Source organism: Nanorana parkeri, unplaced genomic scaffold, assembly GCF_000935625.1.
Source record: "Nanorana parkeri isolate BGI_ZX_2015 unplaced genomic scaffold, ASM93562v1 scaffold172, whole genome shotgun sequence".
NCBI classification, from domain to species: Eukaryota; Metazoa; Chordata; class Amphibia; order Anura; family Dicroglossidae; genus Nanorana; species Nanorana parkeri.
In genome coordinates, this window is record NW_017306440.1 from 1,229,228 (window position 1) to 1,249,458 (window position 20,231).

The 20,231-nt window shown below is 42.1% G+C and overlaps 1 protein-coding gene across 3 annotated transcripts in view; it reads right to left on the reverse strand.

The window, feature by feature from the left end:
* Window positions 1-8,060: 8,060 nt before the first annotated feature.
* Window positions 8,061-20,231, reverse strand: part of MAEA (macrophage erythroblast attacher) — an 82,723-nt gene continuing 70,552 nt past the window's right edge. For all 3 annotated transcript variants that reach the window (XM_018554756.1, XM_018554755.1, XM_018554754.1), the window contains 4 exons: window positions 13,486-13,594; window positions 12,316-12,449; window positions 10,223-10,418; window positions 8,061-8,941 (listed from right to left, as the gene is read on the reverse strand). In XM_018554756.1, the coding sequence (XP_018410258.1) occupies window positions 8,846-8,941; window positions 10,223-10,418; window positions 12,316-12,449; window positions 13,486-13,594 (535 nt within the window). In that variant the 3' untranslated portion in view covers window positions 8,061-8,845. The remainder of the gene's footprint in view (window positions 8,942-10,222; window positions 10,419-12,315; window positions 12,450-13,485; window positions 13,595-20,231) is intronic.

Here is a 20,231-nt window from a genome sequence, read left to right on the forward strand (position 1 = left end):
ATACCCATTACCCTAACCATTTCTGTAACTCCTAAACCTAACGCTAGCTATTCCCGTAACTCTCATACTAACTTTACCTGTAACCCTAACACTAACCGTTACTGTAACCCCACAGCTAACACTGACCCTCACACTAATACTGACCTTTTCCTTAACAAGCCTAACACTAACCCTCATGCTAACCTTCCCTATAACCCCAACATTAAACTTTTCCTTAACACCAAACCTAACATTAACCTTCCTTTTACCCCTTTCACTAACCTTTACTGTAACCCCACACCTAACACTAACCCTTATACTAACTTTACCTGCAACCCTAACACTAACTTTTACTGTAACCCCACAGCTAACGCTATCCATCATACTAACCTTCCCTGTAACCCCAAACCTAACACTAATCCTCATACTAACCTTCCCCGTAACCCCAAACCTAACACTAATCCTCATACTAACCTTCCCTGTAACCCCAACACTAACGTTTCCCATAATTCCGAACCAAACACTAAGCTTCATAATCTTCCTTGTAACCCCAAAACTAACAGTAACCCTCATACTAACCTTTCCTGTAACCCCCCCAACCTAACACTAAACCTTATACTAACCTTCCCCGTCACCTTAACACTAACCTTACCGGTAACCCTAGGACTACCCCTCGAGTATTCAGCAGCTGCGGGTGCTGGCTGTCAGAATACAAAAGCTGGGAGGTGGAGATGCCTCCATCCATACGCTTTAGTGTGGACGGAGAAATGAAGTGATTTCTCTTGTTCAGTCCTGTAATCTGCACATTTATTGTTGAGTATAAATATCCTTAGCAACACACTGAAAACTGGCTGATGATTTGAGAACCCCTACCTGGAAGGCAGGAAAGGTATTCCCAAAGACTCCCATTGTAAGCTTCATGTTGTCCCTCACACACAGAGGTCTGATGTTAAAAGATATATCAGTAGTAAGAACTACCGATATGTTGTCCATTTGTATCATGAAATGAGAACTATGGGGTTAGGGCTTTTCCCCATAGTTCTCCTTAGGGTAATGGGAGGACAATCTAGCGTCCTCCCGTCACCCAAAGCTACAGCTCGCGGTATACTGAGACGCCGCAGCTGAAGCGGATCCCGACAATTCTGTCTGAATCCACCCAGCTGCGTGAGTGACAGCTGGCTCTGCCTATCTAGAGGCAGAGCCAGCTGTACCCGCCCCCTCCCCCGTCCGTTCAGCACTGGAGGATCGAAGAGGGGAGGGGAAAATCCCTGCAGGGAGCTGTGACTGACAGTAATGGGAAAAATAAAGTATGTTTTATCATTTTTAACATTCCTAAAATGAGCCTTTTATTTTTCAGTAATCCTGAGAACCAAGAGGTGGCACTAGAAGTACAGTTATTTCATTGTCATTTGTAAAGAAGGAAAAAAAGTTCTTAGGCATGAACTGCATTACTGCAGGAAGAGCATGACTCTGGACCACAAAGGCAATCTGTGTTCTCATATCTTCCAGTGAAGACATCTCACCAGCTCGGCTCCTCCCGTCATTGCTCTTGAAGGTTCCCTTCTAGTTCACCTAACCTGAGTGGATGTTCAATATAGACTGCCTGACCAAAAAGAAGTCACCACCCGGATTTAGCTAAGCATATAGGTCAGAGCCTTCCACACGATAATAGGTCTAGGTTCAGCAATATTATATTCCCAAAAAATGAGGTCAGCTGCCTCCCTGAATATACTCAATAATTGAGGTTTTTCCATCAATGGATTTTTTCTTCCCTGATGGCACATTGGACATATTCCAAGATGACAATGCCAGGATTCATCGGGCTCATATTGTGAAAGAGTGACCAATCCACGTCACACTGCACTACCCCCCATTAGTGGAGTTATGCCAGGACTGGCTCATGACATCATGGTGGTCTTGCAAAGCCAGCTATGTCACCAGGTCATGAAATAAGACCGCCAGCCCTACATATCAATGGCCTAGCACAATGCAAACCTACATGGACCTGGGACCTGATTCTGTCATAAATTGAGTCAATATGACATTTAGATTGGTTTTTATTCATAAACAATTGCATATCACTATGGGGCCTTTACGAAATGTGTGACGTGCATATGGCTTGTAGAAAGAGTCTGTAAAACTGTATAAGAAAATATAGAACACGCAAGTAAAAAAAATGAGCCTCATAAATAATAACTTTCAGGTAAACATTACAATAATGACTAGAATGCACATTCACATTTTTAGATTGTAAGCCCTCACGGGCAGGGCCCTCCTTACCATCTTGTCTTGAATCTCATTGTGATTGTAATGTCTTCCTTATATTGTAAAGCGCTGCGCAAACTATTGGCGCTATATAAATCCTGTATAATAATTCACTAAAAATACACCTTTTTCTCCCTTTACATTTATTGTTTTCAAGAGAAGTTGTTGCCTGGCTCTTATCGGCGCTCTTAGAGATGACAACAAAGGCTCCTTTAGAAATGTTCAGTAATGGAAACCACAAACAGATACTTATAGATAATTGCAGCCTTTATATTCTTTGCATACCTTATTTTTCTTTCCCCCCCTTGCAAGAAATTGCAACTTACAGATGATTATGAGAGTTCCCGGGAGGGCACCGGTGCTGTTGCCTTCCCAGAATGCATCTGTGAGGCCAGGGCTACAATACCAGTGCCTCAGTCCAGCCAGGAAGTGGAAATCAGTAATTGTAAGTAAAAGCAAAAAATGTTTAACTAATGAATGTTAGATGATTTCATGTCAGCATGGGGAGATGCAGATACACATGCAGATGTGATTTTTAGTGAAAGGGGGCAAAGGTCCGCTTTAAGGCCTCTTTCACACCGTCAGCAGGCTTTACCACCCCCATGAAAAGTAATGCACGGCGGATTGCTTTTCAGGGGCAGCTAAGTAGCAGTTTGCAGGCATTCAGAAGGCAATACTGAATTCCTTTTCTTCTTTTTATTCCAAAGAGGGATTTTACATTGAAATACAGTGCTGCAACCAAGTGTCGGGATACTGCAGGGTCCCATTGACATGCCAAGTTCATACGTCACGGTCCCGAGCACAAGCAAACCCCTGTTTTTACCGCCTGTGTGAACCTAGCCTGATATTTGAGTCAATAATCCAGAACAAGTCGGAGAAAAGCCAGAACCTCTAAACTGCACACTTGTTTCAGATTAGGCCACATTCACACGAGCCTTCTGCATTTGTTTTATTTAAATGTTAGAATACACATTATTGGGTTTATAGCAATAGCTCCTGCAGTATACAATTTCGATCACTAGATGGCAGTGTTTATAAGTTCTGTTATATACTCTGTTGTATTTTAATAAGATAGAGAATAAAGCTGTGACTTCCTTCCTGTGTTTTCCAAGTCATGAGCAGCATGGATATCAGACTGTGTGCTTGTGTTTCTCTGTGAGGCTGTGCAAGAAACTCCAACAAATGGCAGAGAAATTGATCTGGAAAGTTGTAGCAAACTTTATGCTTCCTGGATCAATTTCTCCTGAGCTTAAATGTACTTGCTTTAAAAGGAGAACTATGGGGTTAAGGCTTTTCCCAATAGTTCTCCTTAGGGTAACGGGAGGACACAAACTAGCGTCCTCCCGTTACCCTAAGCTCAGTATACCGCGAGCTGTAGCTTGCGGTATACTGAGACGCCGCAGTATACTGAGATGCCGCAGCTGAAGCAGATTCCAACAATTATGTCGGGATTCGCCCAGCTGCGTGAGTGACAGCGGGCTCTGCCTATCTAGAGGCAGAGCCAGCTGTACGCGCCCCCTCCCCCGTCCGTTCCGCCAGTCAGCGCTGGAGGATCGGAGCGGGGAGGGGGGAATCCAGCCCCTCCCCTGTCACGGCAGAGAGCCGTGACAGGATCGAGAGGTGAGCGAATGCCGGTATGTGATCGCTCACCTCCCGATCTACTGAGCCGACGTGTGACAGTCTCATTGTCATAGGTCGGCTAGAACTATGAGGTGAGTGAAAAGCACTTATCTCATAGTTCTCCTTTAACATGTGTTCAAGACATGTTCAGGGTATTGAATCTGCCCCTGGACACAGAGATGTCTATTTTACCTTAACACAAGCACCTGAATGAACCTAAACAGAGGTTAACACAGTGTGAGCTATACCATTTAAAACCATTTAAGCAATATCCTTTATAGGTCTGTATGCAACTGCCTGTGTGAATGAGGCTTAGTGATTCCACGTACTGAAGCTTGGGGGTCAGACTGATTCCCCGGCAACAAGAACAAGTCAGCAACGGCAACCTCCACGCTTCTTCTCTCAGCCTTACATTACCCTTTTTTTTATCATCTTACTGCTGGCAGAAGCAAAATGCTTATTTAGCCTTAAGAAACAAGTCAGTTGTGAATGATCTAGGACAGTAAGCATTCTGTATCTGCTGCTATGTCTAGTCCTACTATTTAAGTCAAGTATATGTTTCTATTGTTTTCATTCAACTTGCGGGCTGAACAATAAAATAGAACAGATTCCTCCATCATTGCTTACGAGCGTTGATGGATGAATACCCATTCTGGCCAAAATTTGTCCTGTGTATACCCTACTGTAGTACATTGCACTCCACTGTGTGACTGCCAGATAGGCCCAACCTTAAGCAGGCAGCTATTCCTGCTTCTAGACCCTACCCCCTGATGACACTATCAGTGTAATCCCGTGATCAAAGATAGAAGTAGGTAGGATATGCCGCTGAGGAGTCCCGATAGGCTTCACAGAAGTTAGATGGAGGGTTTCCAGACACTGTCACAAGCAGTAGGGTTCTGCTACTTCTCTTGAGGAAATATAAGCTTAACATACATGTTTAATTGCTTGCTTTATCCCATTAATCTTTGCTAATAAAGCCTTTGGCAGTCCCCTTGCATTGTAGGGACAAATGTTTGTACATACCAAATAATCATACCTTTATGAGTTTGTTGGACATCCTAATCCAAAACCATTAATATGGATTCCACCTTCTTTTCTCTGATGATAACAGCCTCTACTTTTCTTTCCACAACAGTTTGAGGTGCACGTCTGTGGGAATGTGTGCCCATTTGGCCCAAAAAGCATTTGTGGGCTCACGTCCTGATGTCTTATTAAAAGACCCGGCTTGCAGCGATATCATCCTAAAGGTGTTCAATAGTGTTGAGGTCAAGGCCCTGTACAGTCCATTGGAGTGCCTCTTCATTAAACACAGCAAACCATGTTTTTATAGACCTGGATACATGCACATGAAAGAAGATACAATGGCTCCAAACGGATGCTACAAAGCTGGGAGCACACAATTGTCTAAAATGTCTTTGTATACTGTAGTATTAATTAGGGATGCACCAAAACACATCGGCCGAAAATGGCACTTTTGGCTAAATGCTGAAAGTGCAATTTTCCTGCCGATACTTCGGCGCATCCGTGATTTCTTTCCTCCCTGCTGGGCACTGCTCTGTGTCCCAGCGGGGAGGAGAGAAAGTGACAGCCGGCCGAGCAAAGCGGGAGGAGAGCGCTCTGAGCGGCTGGCATCTCTCCTCCCACACCGCTCGGCCGCCTATCACAGTGCGGCAGAGCGGTGTGTGGGCGGAGACAGCGCTGTCACGGGAGGCGGGGCTCTCCTCTGGCACCGCTCACTCAGCCTCCTCACTCAGCGTGTCAGAGAGGAGAGCAGGCTACAAACACTCAGTGATCAGTGATTGCTGAGTGTATTGTTCATAATTGAGGACATGGTATGGTTAATATATCCTCAATTATGAATGAATGGGAGTGATCTATATCCACTCCTGTTCATTCATGATTATGGGTTATAGTAAACATACCATGTTATCAATGAACAGGAACACTCAGTATAGAGGATTCCTGGTCATTGATAACAGGGGAGACAGAAAAAGTGATTGAGGACTCTGTGTTCTCTGAGGACTTTCTGTTCTCAATCTCTTTTTCTATTTTAAAAGGGAACGATCAGGGTTTTAGACCCCTAATATTTTCCCGAAGCCCCTAAAAGTAAAATCAAAATTAGAATATTTAATAAAAAATGAATAAATAATTTTTTTAAAAAGTTTTTAAAAAATAAAATATTTAAAAAATGTAAAATAAAAACATTTTCGGTATCGGTTTTCGGCCTGACAATTTTTTCTATTTCGGTTTTTACATTTCTATGTCGGTGATCCTCTAGTATCAATGGTACACTACACTGGAATATCTGAACTCAATAATTTGGAGGAGGGTCCACATACATTTGACCATATACAGTAGGTAGGTCCACAAACCTCTTGCCACATAGTGTGAATTGGTGAGAAATAATTTTTTCCAATTCAAGATTAATATCATCAAGGTGTGCTTATAGGCGGTGTTAGAGCAAGGCAATGCCATGGGGGTCGTGGGTCATAATATACTCAGGGACATTTAGCTTTACCAATATTAACCCCTTCGTGACTGACGACGTACAGTGTACGTCACCAGCATCGGGGCTGTTTAAACAGACTCCCGGTGACTTTTGCTGCTTTCAATAAGAAGGTTTCTCAAAGGGCTTCTGAACTGTAATGTATCTTCTTGCGTCACAATTCTGTCCAAACTTCCTCTTATGCTAATATGTTCATATTCAGGGCTCTTCAGAAAATCTTATTGACGACAGTGATTTAAGGCAGCCATGTGACCAAGATAAAAAATTATAGGCAGTCATAAGGAAGGTTGTGTCCCCCGAATTCCTCTTCACATCTATGTGACTTTTCTTCTGCAGTTTCTATCGCTGTCCCATACACACGTTATGATGCTTCAGCTCTAATGGTATGCGGTAGAAATATTTTATGTGATATTTTACCCAAACTGCAATTATAAACTTGGCAACGCTCCAAACTATCACTGCGTTCCTTCTAAATATTACTCGCACACGTAAAAGAAATAAAAACAGCAATTTACAAGCGGATTTCAAATTTACAATATTTTCTTTTTATTAGCTAATGAACACCAACATGCAAAAAATAAGCACTAAATACAAATTTCTACAGCACTATCTCTTAAAGACTGTAAAGGACTAAAATGTTTGTGGTTGTTGCCGGAGAGTTTATGAAGAAGAATCTTGCGCTACTAGAACAGAACCAACCGTGGCTAATTACCTTGTGTCATGGCTAAAATATAAAAGGAAGTTTCCACTTTTCCCTGTGTGTGGACCTCTGCTTTAGGCTCCTCTCTGCAAAGTACAAGAGGGTCATGTTACACAGTGCTTGTAAGCAACAGCGGGATATACCACCTGTTGTTTATAATAGCCTCATGGACTAAGGCTGGGTTCACACCTAGGCGTATGGAATATGCGCTTGTGTCGCGCGATTCGCGGTAAAAAAAACCGCTACTTGACTGTATCCCAATGGAAACGCGCAACAAAAACGCCTCAAAGAAGCTCCTGTACTTCTTTGGGCGTAGGGCGTTTTGTAGCGCGTTCATACGGCCTGTAATACGCCCAGGTGTGAACCATACCCATAGGAAATAATGGGATTTCGGTGTTTGAGCGTTTTGCAGAGCGTAGGAACGCGCTACAAAACGCCCAAGTGTGAACCGGGCCTAATGGTACCTGTGGACTGTTGTCCAATCCTGCAGATAAGGCACCTTACAGCTTTAGCAGAAACCTTGGCCAGACGTTCTCTGGGAAAGGAAAGTCATCCAGCCATTTCTTGCTTGCCAATTTCCCAAAAAAGAATGGCTCCACAGATGCCTGCAAGCTAGTCCAAGACAAATGTGCTGTGTTTTTCATTGCCAGAGCCCAAAGCCTATGGTCAACTTGAGACCAGCTGTAGTCAGCCAATGGCTTGTCATAAAAAACAATGGCTGTACACTGTACAACCCAAGGCAGTCATTTACACTTTGTAGTAACACTGTTTTCCTGATGACGGACCCTTTCCCTCATGAAAAAGAGAATGATCCAAGATTTGTCACAAAACTTCTACTATACTATAAAATATCTAGGTTTCGTGACCCTTCAAGCTGCAATGGACAACGTGTTCTACCAGGTTTTAGCAGAAGATTGTGATCTTGTCAAACAATGAAGGAGTGTACATATGTAGTGCAGAAAAGCAGGATTGTTTCACAGTTAAATGGAATTACCAAAACCTCTTAGCTGTTTTTAAATCTTACATATACTAACATGGCGGGTCCTCAGACTGCAGAGCCCATAGATGGCCCTTGGTGGACTGAAGTACCGGTATTTGCAAGGCTGCAATGCAAGTTTAGATTACGTGGGTGAAAGGGTTGGTCCTAGTAAGATCAAGAAGCTAAGGAGGAGTCTACTCTCTGTTAATATAAGAAGTATTGGTAACAGGTTAAAAGCTACGGCTTAAAACAGATTTCCCTTTTAAAGCAGAAGTCTACTTTTTAGAATAAAGTGGAAAACCCCTTTCGGATTTTTCCTGGTAACTGTAGAAAACCAACACAGAACAGTCCGTGGTATGCGTGTCCATGGGGTGTACATTCTGAAAGCTAGGAGTAAGGCAGCAATAGGGATGATAAGATCCCGAGACTTGCACAAAGAAATAATGCAAGGCTTTACTACTTGATGGAGCAGCCAAACGCTGCATCTCCATGAAGGGCCGGAAAAGTAACTAACTCAAACAAATGAACTCTTCCGAAGCATCCGTCTTGACTGTACGTTACAAAAAAAATGCTCAGAATCAAAAAAAGGTTTTATATTCCTAAAGTACAATTTTTTTTTCTCCTTATGTTTTTGCACTTCTGTTGTTTAAGATGTAACTTTGTCTTGAAGTATTGATTGTAACTTGTTTAGAATCTTTGGCTGCAAAAGACAACAAATGCAACCAGCGAATGCAAGTTGTGCGTGTGGTGCTGCCGTCTCGTCTTCAGCAGGCTCTGGAGGCACAAGGGGACAGCTCTACATGATGTAGACCTTCTCTGCTTGCGAGAAGTTGAAGACCTCTTTGGTTCTTGGACAAATCACTTTGTCATCTTGGCGAATAGAAAGAAGAGACTGTAGAGGGAAAACATAGGGAGTAAGAAAGTTCTGTTGTTTTAAAATAACACTACTCCAAAATGGAAACTGACTCATTTTAAAAAAGTCTACCAGAACTCAAAGTGAAAGCCTAGGCAAAAAAAGAACCCTACTTAATGTTAAAGGAGAACTATGGGGTAAGTATTTTTACCCATAGTTCTCCTAATGGTCACGGGAGGACACAAACTAGCGCCCTCCTGTTACCCAAGGCTCAGTATATCGTGAGCTACAGCTCGCGGTATACTGAGACTGCCGCAGCCGGCACGAATCCCGACATTACTGTCGAGATCCGCCCAGCTGCGTGATTGACAGCTGGCTCTGCCTATCTTGAGGCAGAGCCAGCTGTACCCGCCCCCTCCCCCGTCAGTCAGCGCTGGAGGATTGGAGCGGGGGAATCCCTGCATGGAGCCGTGAGTGGCAGTCACGGCTCTCTGCAGGGACAGGATCAAGAAGTGAGCGAGCAGCGGTATGTGTTCGCTCACTTCCCGATCTATTGAGCCGACCTGTGACACTTTCATTGTCACACGTCAGCTCGAACTATGAGGATGAGTGATTTTCCCTCACCTCATACTTCTCCTTTAAACATTTTAAATCTAAAAAGTCTTGCCTTAGATCAACCATCACAACATGCCTGTACTAATCAGAAAAGCCCCTTCTGTATCTCTCTCCACTTCCTCTAGATTCACTTTGTTACTGGTTCCTGACTTTCCTTGACCAATGCTGTCCAACCAGTGTCAATGCCTTGACCAATGCAGTGACAAGAAGCATGGGGACGGCCTCTTGCTAACCGGGAAGCCGGGTGGCAAATCATTACACACCGCCTGGCTAATCAGGAAACTCCTTAATGGGACTTCCGGTATTGATATTCGTTATCGGCGAGTACAGAGAAAAAAATATCGGTACTCATACTCGATACCGAAATACCGGTGCATCCCTAGTAGAAAGGATTAGTACATAGTATTCACAGAAGACTGTGAACTAGGAGCCATAAGCTAAGCAATGTGAACATCTTACGAGAGTCCAGCTATCCCTTCTCTGAAATGAAGATGTGTGCAGAGTGTGCAGTCCCTGTGTATGAAGATGTGTGCAGAGGTTATTAGAAATCACATGGAAAATCTGACATGGCAAAATGTTTACACATCTGAATACAGCTCTCGGTGGAAAAGGAGGGAGGAAAAAGATTTTATTTGCAAACTTGCTTTCTTTGTCTGGGTGGCCAAGCACAACACTGTTCACACCAAAGGACCATACAGTACTTACATTGTATCCATACACATATCCATTAGGTAGCATCATGGGAGGGTTGTTTTCATTCATGACATCTCCTGAAATCTTGCACACCAGTCTGGAGTTGGCACAATGTGCCATTGGAAGAGGCTGGGCAAGCTTGTTCAGGGATTTGCTGCACACTGGACAATCTGCGTTCTTAGAAGTCCCATCTTCTTTGTAGCACTGACTGTTTTGAATGTGGTTAAGGATGAATGCAGTCCACAATACAAAATTAAAGACAATAAAATTATAATTAAATCTAAAAGTAGGAAGCTTAAAGAACTGTAATGTACTTTCCTCCAGCACACTGGTAATTCAATTAAAAGGTAGTCAATATCAAAAGGTAATTATAATTGGAGTCACTCACCTTAAGGGATGAAATTGGAGAGAGTGGCCCTGTGCATATATGGATTGGTTTATGGACAACAGGTACAATATAGAGGTTAGAAGGGATTAATGTAATGTTTTGTCTTGTTTTATTGTTGCGTGTTTGTCAGCTATGTAAAATGTGAGAAATTTGGATTGTTGTCTGAAATTAATAAATAATTATATAATAATAAAGACAAAGGGATTTTTTTGCACCATGCCAAAAGGATTATGGAGGATAAGCAGCCCACTCACAAGATCATTTATTTTTTAATGACTGGATTGCTGTACTCATTGGTACATACACCAGGTGTTACATTTTTAAACTACTCCAGTCCAACTCTGGGGCTTCATTCTAGCTTGATATGCCTGTAACAGTCTTTATCCATGTGTATAGGGAAAATGGTTGATCCCTGCTGAATCACAATGTAAAGCTTCTATTATGTTAATTAGCTCAATAGCTTTCTTAACATATTATAAAATGTGCTTTATACGCAAGTCTGCATTTATATAGTACACAAATATATAGTGGAAACATCATGTATACATATAATATATACTGTAGATAATGAGTTATGTGAATAAGCAACATGTAGGACAATAAACGTTGTAGATGCAGGTAACTAGAGTTCATATAGAACATTTAGACATAGTTACATAGTATTTGAGGTTGAATAAAGACATTAGTCCATCAAGTCCAACCTATTAGGATCTCATTCTAGGAGTACCTGTACCCCTGTATATTACCTGTACCCCTGTATATTACGGTCCCTTAAGAAATCGTCCAAAAGTTTCTTGAACAATTCCACATTATTTGCTGAAATCAACGCCTGTGGCAGTGAGTTCCAGACCCTAACTGATCTTACTGTGTATAGACATTATAGGTTGAGGTAACAAAGGTTCATCAGAGACTAAAAAAAATCATAAAAATGTTTTTTTTACCTTGGCTTAAGGAACAATAGTTCTAATGCCAAGACAGCTGTCTTCTAATCTCGCTGTAAGGGAGTCTTATAAAGACAAGAAGGCTGTTCGTAACACAATCAAATATTAGTACAGGGTTACAATACTATCTATTTTTGGAGATAATTCAAGGTAACACAGCTGGTTTCATTGTTTAAATCCCTATAAAAAGGGGCCTGTGAGCCCATATTATTTAAACGTGCCGGAATTGCTGCATGTTCCTGGCTGGCCAGCTGAATAAACCTACTTCTTGAAGCTATTCCGCCTGAGTGATTGCTAATCAATGTAACAATTGGGTAGAGTGCCTCCTTCACACATGTAATCTAGAGTACGGAGGACATAAAAGGTCTTTCAAATGTTTATTTTCCTAATGAAACTAACACCTCACATAGAGCCATAAAATGTTCAAATCACTCCACTAACGCACCTCTGTGTTAAGGAGCAGAGGCTGTAATCCTTCCTGGAAGAAAATACCGCAACCCTATGAAGGTGCGCCATTATTTCTTGTCTTGTTCTATCTATATTCAATGCTTTTATCTCAATGTTCTATCTATATTCAGTGGAATACAATCAACAAGTATTTTTGTCTCGTATCTACTCCCAAAGTAGATTCTGCTGGCAGCAATAAGTAGTAGTAGCAAATTAGAGGAAACAAAAAAATGGAAATCCCACTTTTCAATAAATACGTTTGATGTGCTGAAATATCCAGATTGTTCAGAGGTGGTGAGAGATATCACCATAATGTAATAAAAGGATACGGTGTTTTAATAGCAGAAAGGCCTGCCTGAAGAGTTATAGTAAACACAGAATTATTTCCCAGCTGATGTAGTCTATAGTTGTCATATCGAAACTGTTGGATGAGCATGCGCCATCGAGCTGGGTCCAAAAGGTCCTATGTGGAGAGGAAACAATTTGGTTATAGTATGGAAAAATGACAAATTAAAACAAGTGACCCTATCTATGCTCTGCACAAAAACGTTTCTGAAAACAAAATGGGAAATCATAGAAGTTTAGAACCTCTTTATATTTCAAACACCGACTTCAGGAACTAAACTTGACACGGCCCTGTCCCTTCATCTGGTTGCTATTGCAAAAACTTAAATTGACAGCAGCCTCATTAATCACTAAATGGGACAGGAAATGCAGAAAAGTAAGGCGCGACCTATCGTTTAAGGGCTGCGAAACAGACCATGCTAGACTCTGTTTAATTGGTAAGGCTGGATTAACACCTTTGTGGTGTGTTAATGGGCAACGCACCCTAGCCCTTTTTGACCCCTTTCTGACTCTTTTTTAGCAAACCACGAAACATGGTAGGACATCACCATGCCTTGCATTGCTTTAGTGCACTGAAGTACCATTGACAATAAAGTAATAAGCACATTAACGCAACGGCCTTAATTTCTAGTACAGTATATACTAAAAGTGTTCCAATAATTTACTCTTTCAAAGTTTGTTTCATTGACAGACCTGATCAGTGCTCCACCACTGGTCAACCAGAGGTAGAGCAAACATCTGCCAGAAGACCAGATTCAAAAGTTTGGCAAAAGATGAAAGGAATGTTACCTTTGTAACTAATGTCACAATGGATGACCACAGTCTTAGTCAGATCTGTCATCATACTACCAGTCACCACAGTTGATGGAAGGATTTTTACCAACATACTGCTCACCTCCAAGTCACTGTAAAGGATGTTTGGCCAATTATAAGGCAAAGTCACATGTCAAAAAGTTGTTTTCGTTAATTATTGTTGGTTCTGCTTCTGTCAGACCATAGATAACCACAGAAGAGTAGGAGAAAGGGCTGACCAGTCAGTGATTTCAGATCATTTATTGTTTACTTTTGGGGTGAAAGTCTAGGGGAACATTAAGAGTAAGACACAGTCTTGATTGGGTTAGATCTATACAGGTCTCTAGTTTGACCATTCTTACCTTATAAGGTGAAATGTGGGTGTCTGAAGGGAAGGCCAACATCCCCATCACTTGTCGAACTTCATCCAACTGGCTTCCTTCCGCTTGACTAAAGTGTTTTCTTGCATGTCTGAAAAAGAGGAAGAGTCAGCTGTTATGTTAGTTTTAAGTTATCAATGAAAAATGGATCTCTTCTTCTAAATAGTGACACTAGGACCCCATTGTGCTAATAAAATATGCAATGCATAAGATCTTTTAATGTTATCCCCCAGCCTCAAGTTTGTATAGAGGTACAGACCTTCTGTTATGAAGCTACAAGAAGTGCGGCTGCACTACAAATTGCTGTTAAGTCATTGCACTGCTGGCACACTTTGCAGAGTCCCAATGGTGGCTGCTGAGCCATGTAGGCACTAAATCGTAGGGATCTGGATAATGCGGTTGTGTGAAAGAGCAAAGGAAAGATAAGTATTTGAAGCTTGGAAGGGGGAATTAAAGTGAATCTTTGCCCTTGAAGGGAACGTCAAGTCTACAACTCTGTTAAAAAAGAACTAAACTTGGTAAACAAAAATTTGCCAGCTGTTAGAGAAAATTCCTGTTATCTGTACATTGCCTGCAGCAAACATGCATTACAGTGTACAATTCAAACCCTTTTCCAGACACCTGAAAGTTGCTGTGAATGTGGCCAGGTGCCGAGATAATGTAACTCTAGTGCAAATGCACAGGAGTTACATCATCATTATCTGTGGTCACCTTATGGCTGAAGCAAGAAGATGCTGGACCTAAAAGAAGAGGATAAGAAGATGCCAACGTAGGCAATGGAGTGAAGGCAGGAAGATTCAGACACTGCTATGTTGCAGGAGTGTACACCCAAACAGGGCCGTCTTTAAAATGAAGTGGGCCCTGGGCAAGATTTTTCTGATGGACAGGTCAATGCACTAATACAATTGACTCAGGACTATGCAACACAATAAGGCCTCGTTCACACCAGACACGGTGCATTCTGGCCGGAACGCACTGCATTAGGGCCGGCTCACTATGTTGTGGGGCAGGAGTGAATGCTGCAAGCACTATGTTGTTTGCACCGGACTGCAGGCATTGATGTGCCTTGCGTTCCCGTGTGGCCGATCGCATTGCGACCAGAGGGCATGGCTACAGTGCCATTCACTTCAATGGACCGCCACGTCGCCTCCTGCCCCACATGTACTGGCACATTTGCTCTGAACTACTTGTTAAATCATGCCATAAGATTTAAATTAAAATTCTTATTGTAGGATTTATCAAGTAGTATAGAACACATGTAGCACTATGTGGTTATATTAGTAAAATCGGTATTACATTTACATTGCATGTCCCCAAACAATAGCTACATGGTTTACATTTTCAACATATACCTCTATCTATGTATGTATGTATAGATAGATAGATAGATAGATAGATAATACGTAGAAGTGTGCGGGGACATGCAATGTAAATGTAATACCGATTTCACTAATATAACCACATAGTGCTACATGTGTTCTATACTTCTTGATAAATCATACAATAAGACTTATAATTTAAATCTTATGGTATGATTTACATGTAGTACAGAACATGGATATATTAGTAAAATTTGTATTGCAATTACTGTACATAGCATATCACCAACCACATGGACTGAATAATCTTTGCAGGAAGTGTTTAGTGAAATGCCTGTAAATGCAACACAAGCCAGGTTGTTCCTCCCCAGTCCTGCTCCCAGACAGTACATGGAGAGTACATGTGTGCAAGTCCTAAGATGTACTGTCCATGTACAGCTAAAGACATAAATGCATATACAGATAATGAATGTTAACATTTTTTTTAGTTTCAGAATTACCTTTAAAGTTGTGCTGTCTGGCTGTACCCACCCCCTCCTTCTCCTTCGTGTCTGCCGGATCTCTGTGACAGGCATCGGGGAGGAGATCACAGCAGGAGACACGCACGGACGGCTGGCCGGTCTCTTAACAGAGGCCGGCTGCTACAGAGGATGAACGGCCGTTCTCTCTCCCTACGTGCGCTGCTGCAGCTCTTTCTCTGTCTGCTGCTGGCCCCCAGCAAGGGAAAAGGGAAGCTGTTGTGGGCCCCTGTAAATTATAGGGCCCGGGGCACCTGACCCATTTCCCCTGCGGTAAAGACGGCCCTGCACCCAAAGGTAAGTGTGTCATAATGTGCAAGTATGCTGTACATTACGGCATCAGGGTATGCATCAGTAAGATGAACAGCTGGGCACTAAACCTGCCAACTTCTATCCAAAGCTGAAAATGGAGTTAGGTGGGAGGGATCCTGTATGTTGATTCCCCTTTAATTAAACTACCCCACAGCTAGCAAAAGTGAAAACAAGGGTTTTTGTTTATTCTGACCTTTAATGTACACTATACAATATAAAAGATGCTCACACCAGGAACAAGAGATCAGGCTTTTGCTTTCCTGTTGTCCATCAAGGCAGATTTTCATATTACCGCTGCTAATAATTTGTGTTGAGACTGAAGAAACAAAAATCCTGTGCAGAGCAGCAATCACACTGTTTATTAATTATAGCAAACAAAATCAGTAATGGCATCTTTATTTGCAGCAGACTGGGAGGAGAAGAATGGAAATAACAGAAACACACGGAGTGTAATTTGGCACAGCTAGAGGTTTCAGACATGGGGCCCGGCGCTGATGAAGTGGCGACCGGTAAACAGCCCCCTCTAATATTATAATTGAATAGGTAAGGCGTAACAACTATGTGTATAGAAAGTTATAGATTAAAAGTCAATTATGAATTTAAATTACAGTCTTCGTTTTCGTTTCTTTTATATACTGTGGTTTTTAGTTTTCTTTTTTTGCCATATTACTTTGAAACATTAATGGGCACTTAGCTAAAAGTAATTAGTCACAAAAAACCCGAAGCTTAGAAAAATTAGAACTTAGACAATAGCACATCGAAGAGGAATAACAAATGTACATTGGAGCAAATGCTTGTCAAAACTAACTAGGATATTTCAATCTGAGATAAGGAATATCTAACAGGGAAGGAGAACACCGATCTGTAAGACCATATGCTTGGTCTACCGGATTCATCCAAAAGGGTAAAACAAATTCCCTACAGGGACTCTCTGGAATGACCAATCAGAAGTCAAAGCTGAGAGAGAGAAAGTCTCACGGCCTTAACCGTGGTCAAAAAAAGACCTCCTCTGAGAGAGCTCAGGCTGGACAGAGGGACCAGAGAATGATCTCCTGGTTGATGGAAAATCAGAGCCATCCTAGGTCAGAAGAAGGAACTGGGCCTTAAACTCCCATTATAGGTCCAAGAGAATGCCTGAATTAGTTGTCAGGGCAGACGTTCTGGAGAATGCACAGAAAACCAAGGTTTGATCTGGCAGAGACACAAATGGTAATGGGGTAAGTAACATTGGAACCCCCATACAAAAATTAAGCACAGAGGTAGAAGGTTAATCACTACACCAAAAAAAGTGAGGAAAAATGCAGACATGATAGAGCTGGGGACCAGCTCAGATCACACCTATGTGCAAGGAAGGGAAAAACACCCCTAGGGCAAAGTGCTAAAGGAAACCTTGCTGTAATATTTTGCCTATCCTTGGGCATCACAGGTATAGAGATGCTCCAGACTTTCCAGATCCCTCGATGTGAAGTAACAGTCAGGAGTCTTACCAGGGTATCGAAGAACATTTGGCTGGGTCAATTAAGAGCAAGGAAGATTACCAGAGAACCATTACTCGAGTCTACATAGCAAATAAAGATGAGAGTCTTAGATCTAGGTGTGTCGATCCCAGTGAGTCATTAGAACCATGCCTGCTACATCTAGAGGATTCCTGCACCTGAAGACGAACTTGTTCAGAATGCTGTTGAACCAGGATATCATGAGGCCCCCATCCTACATCCTCCACCTGCAATGCAGATCTTTGAACACTCACAGGTGTATGGACTGCTCTTCCATGTACAGAAGCAACCAGTTGGGGAAACCTGACCTCCAACAGACTGCACTTAAGATGAGTGCAGCAAGATATCCTGATCCTCCTTGATGGTAGCGACATGGCAGCTCTGTGACATTGTCCAACTGGATCTGGACCAGATGGCCTGCCAAGGGTATGAGAGTGTCAGACTCTGATGCCCAGTGTCGACAGCAGTATAACCCAAAGGTGAAAGACTCCCTGTGTTTCTCAGTAGATGAGAAAGAGAAATGCATACATACAAATTACTTCTCCCACGTCCTAAGATTCAGTTTTGGTCTTTTTTTTTTTTTAAGGTAGATAAATGGCTCTCTGCAAAGAAAACTTTTATAATTCCTATGGTATGGCGAGAGCAAAAGAACCATAGTGATGACTATTACTTTTGTTCATGCGATGTGAAAGGGTTTAATTCCAAATGGAAGCATTCCATTTCATACCCCAATCTTCACTCACCAATTCGTCCCATCCCCCATGGCACAGATATACCAGTACCCAAGCCCCCTGCTACCTTGGAAGAGATACCTAGCTCCGATGAAGGTAAAGTCATACCTGAACCAGATGACGAATCAAGTTCTGACTTTGAAGATGATACAAGACCAACATTGTTTTCTCAGGAGGAGATAAATGATTTGGTAAGAGACTTGAACCTTCCCAAAGATGCCGCTGAGTTACTCGGATCAAGGCTGAAAAGCAGGAATTTATTGTTGCCAGGAGTGTCATCTTCATGGTTCAGACATCATGAAAAGGAGTTCGTTCCTTACTTCGCCCAGGAAGACAAGTTGGTTTATTGCATCGATGTCGTAGGTCTGATGGCTCAATTTAAAGTCCAATATGATTCAGAGCAATGGCGTCTTTTTATAGATTCTTCAAAAAGAAGTCTCAAAGCAGTTTTACTCCACAACGGTTTTTACGCTTCCATACCTGTAGGTCATTCCGTACACTTGAAGGAAACCTACGAGAACTTGGAATTGGTTCTTCGTATACTTAAATATGAAGACCATGGCTGGCAAGTGTGTGGGGACTTGAAGGTCTTGTGCATGCTGCTCGGGCAACAAGCTGGGTATACCAAATACCCTTGTTTTCTGTGTCTATGGGACAGTCGAGACCGACAAAATCACTGGACCAAGAAGAGTTGGCAGCCGAGGGTGCTAACAGTCGGTGAAAAAAATGTCCTCCGAGAAACTTTGGTACCTTCCCATAAAGTTCTTCTACCACCTCTCCACATAAAATTGGGATTGATGAAGCAATTCGTAAAATCACTTCCAAGAGATGGAGAATGCTTCAAATACTTGGTCATCAAGTTTCCATGCCTGTCGGAGGCAAAATTGAAGGAAGGTGTGTTCGTCGGACCAGACATTAGAAGGCTTATAGTTGATCAAGAGTTTGTCAATACCATGACGGATCCTCAAAAAGAAGGGTGGATTGCAAGAACTTGGAATTGGTTCTTCGTAAACTTAAATATGAAGACCATGGTTGGCAAGTGTGTGGGGACTTGAAGGTCTTGTGCATGCTGCTCGGGCAACAAGCTGGGTATACCAAATACCCTTGTTTTCTGTGTCTATGGGACAGTCGAGACCGACAAAATCACTGGACCAAGAAGAGTTGGCACCCGAGCGTGCTAACAGTCGGTGAAAAAAATGTCCTCCGAGAAACTTTGGTACCTTCCCATAAAGTTCTTCTACCACCTCTCCACATAATATTGGGATTGATGAAGCAATTCGTAAAATCACTTCCAAGAGATGGAGAATGCTTCAAATACTTGGCCATCAAGTTTCCATGCCTGTCGGAGGCAAAATTGAAGGAAGGTGTGTTCGTCGGACCAGACATTAGAAGGCTTATAGTTGATCAAGAGTTTGTCAATACCATGACGGATCCTCAAAAAGAAGGGTGGATTGCATTTAAAGAAGTCGTACAGAAATTTTTAGGCAATAACAAAGATCCTCACTACAAAAAGATCGTCGGAAGAATGCCGAAAGCATTTCAAGCTTTAGGTTGCCTGATGAGTTTGAAAGTGCATTTCCTCCAGTCCCACCTTGACTACTTTCCTGAAAATTTGGGAGCTCTGAGTGAGGAACAAGGTGAACGATTCCACCAAGACATTAAAGAGATGGAAAGCAGATACCAGGGAAAATGGAGCATTACAATGATGGCAGACAACTGTTGGATGCTTCAGAGAGAGATACCAGATGCTACTCACAAGCGAAAATGCAGCCTCACAAGGAAGAAGAATAGAGTTTGGTGTGTGTAGGTGAGCTCATTTCAGTTCAAAAAAGGATTTTCATGAAAATATTGTAATAAAACTTTAATTTTATAAGTCTATTTCCATTTATTTTGAGGTATTGCCTTATTTAACATAGTTACCTAAATTGTCAGGAAACGTGATGTCCTATGACAAAATGGAGGTCATTTTCGGATTCAGCGCACCAAAAAACATAAAGATTACGTGGAATAACCAAAACAGCTCTCGAAAAACTTTTTTTTGCAGACCTGTGTAATCTGTCTCCACACCACCGATCACCTCTTGAAGAGCTAAGCTAGCTGAAGAATCTCTAGCATCCAGCAAACCTTGGGGAGTATAAGAAGCCTGGTCCTCTGAGTATTGCAGTTTTATCTGCTAACCTCCAACATCAGTACAAGACGCAGTAGATGTAGGGGCCAGCGTAAGGAACTATAGAGCATACAGGGGGCCCAGGTATTCATCAAACCAGGAAAGGTGGCGGATGCTAAAGATTCTTTAGCAAGCTTTGCTCTTAAAAAGAGCAAGGATAAGTGGCGAGACATGCAGATATTATG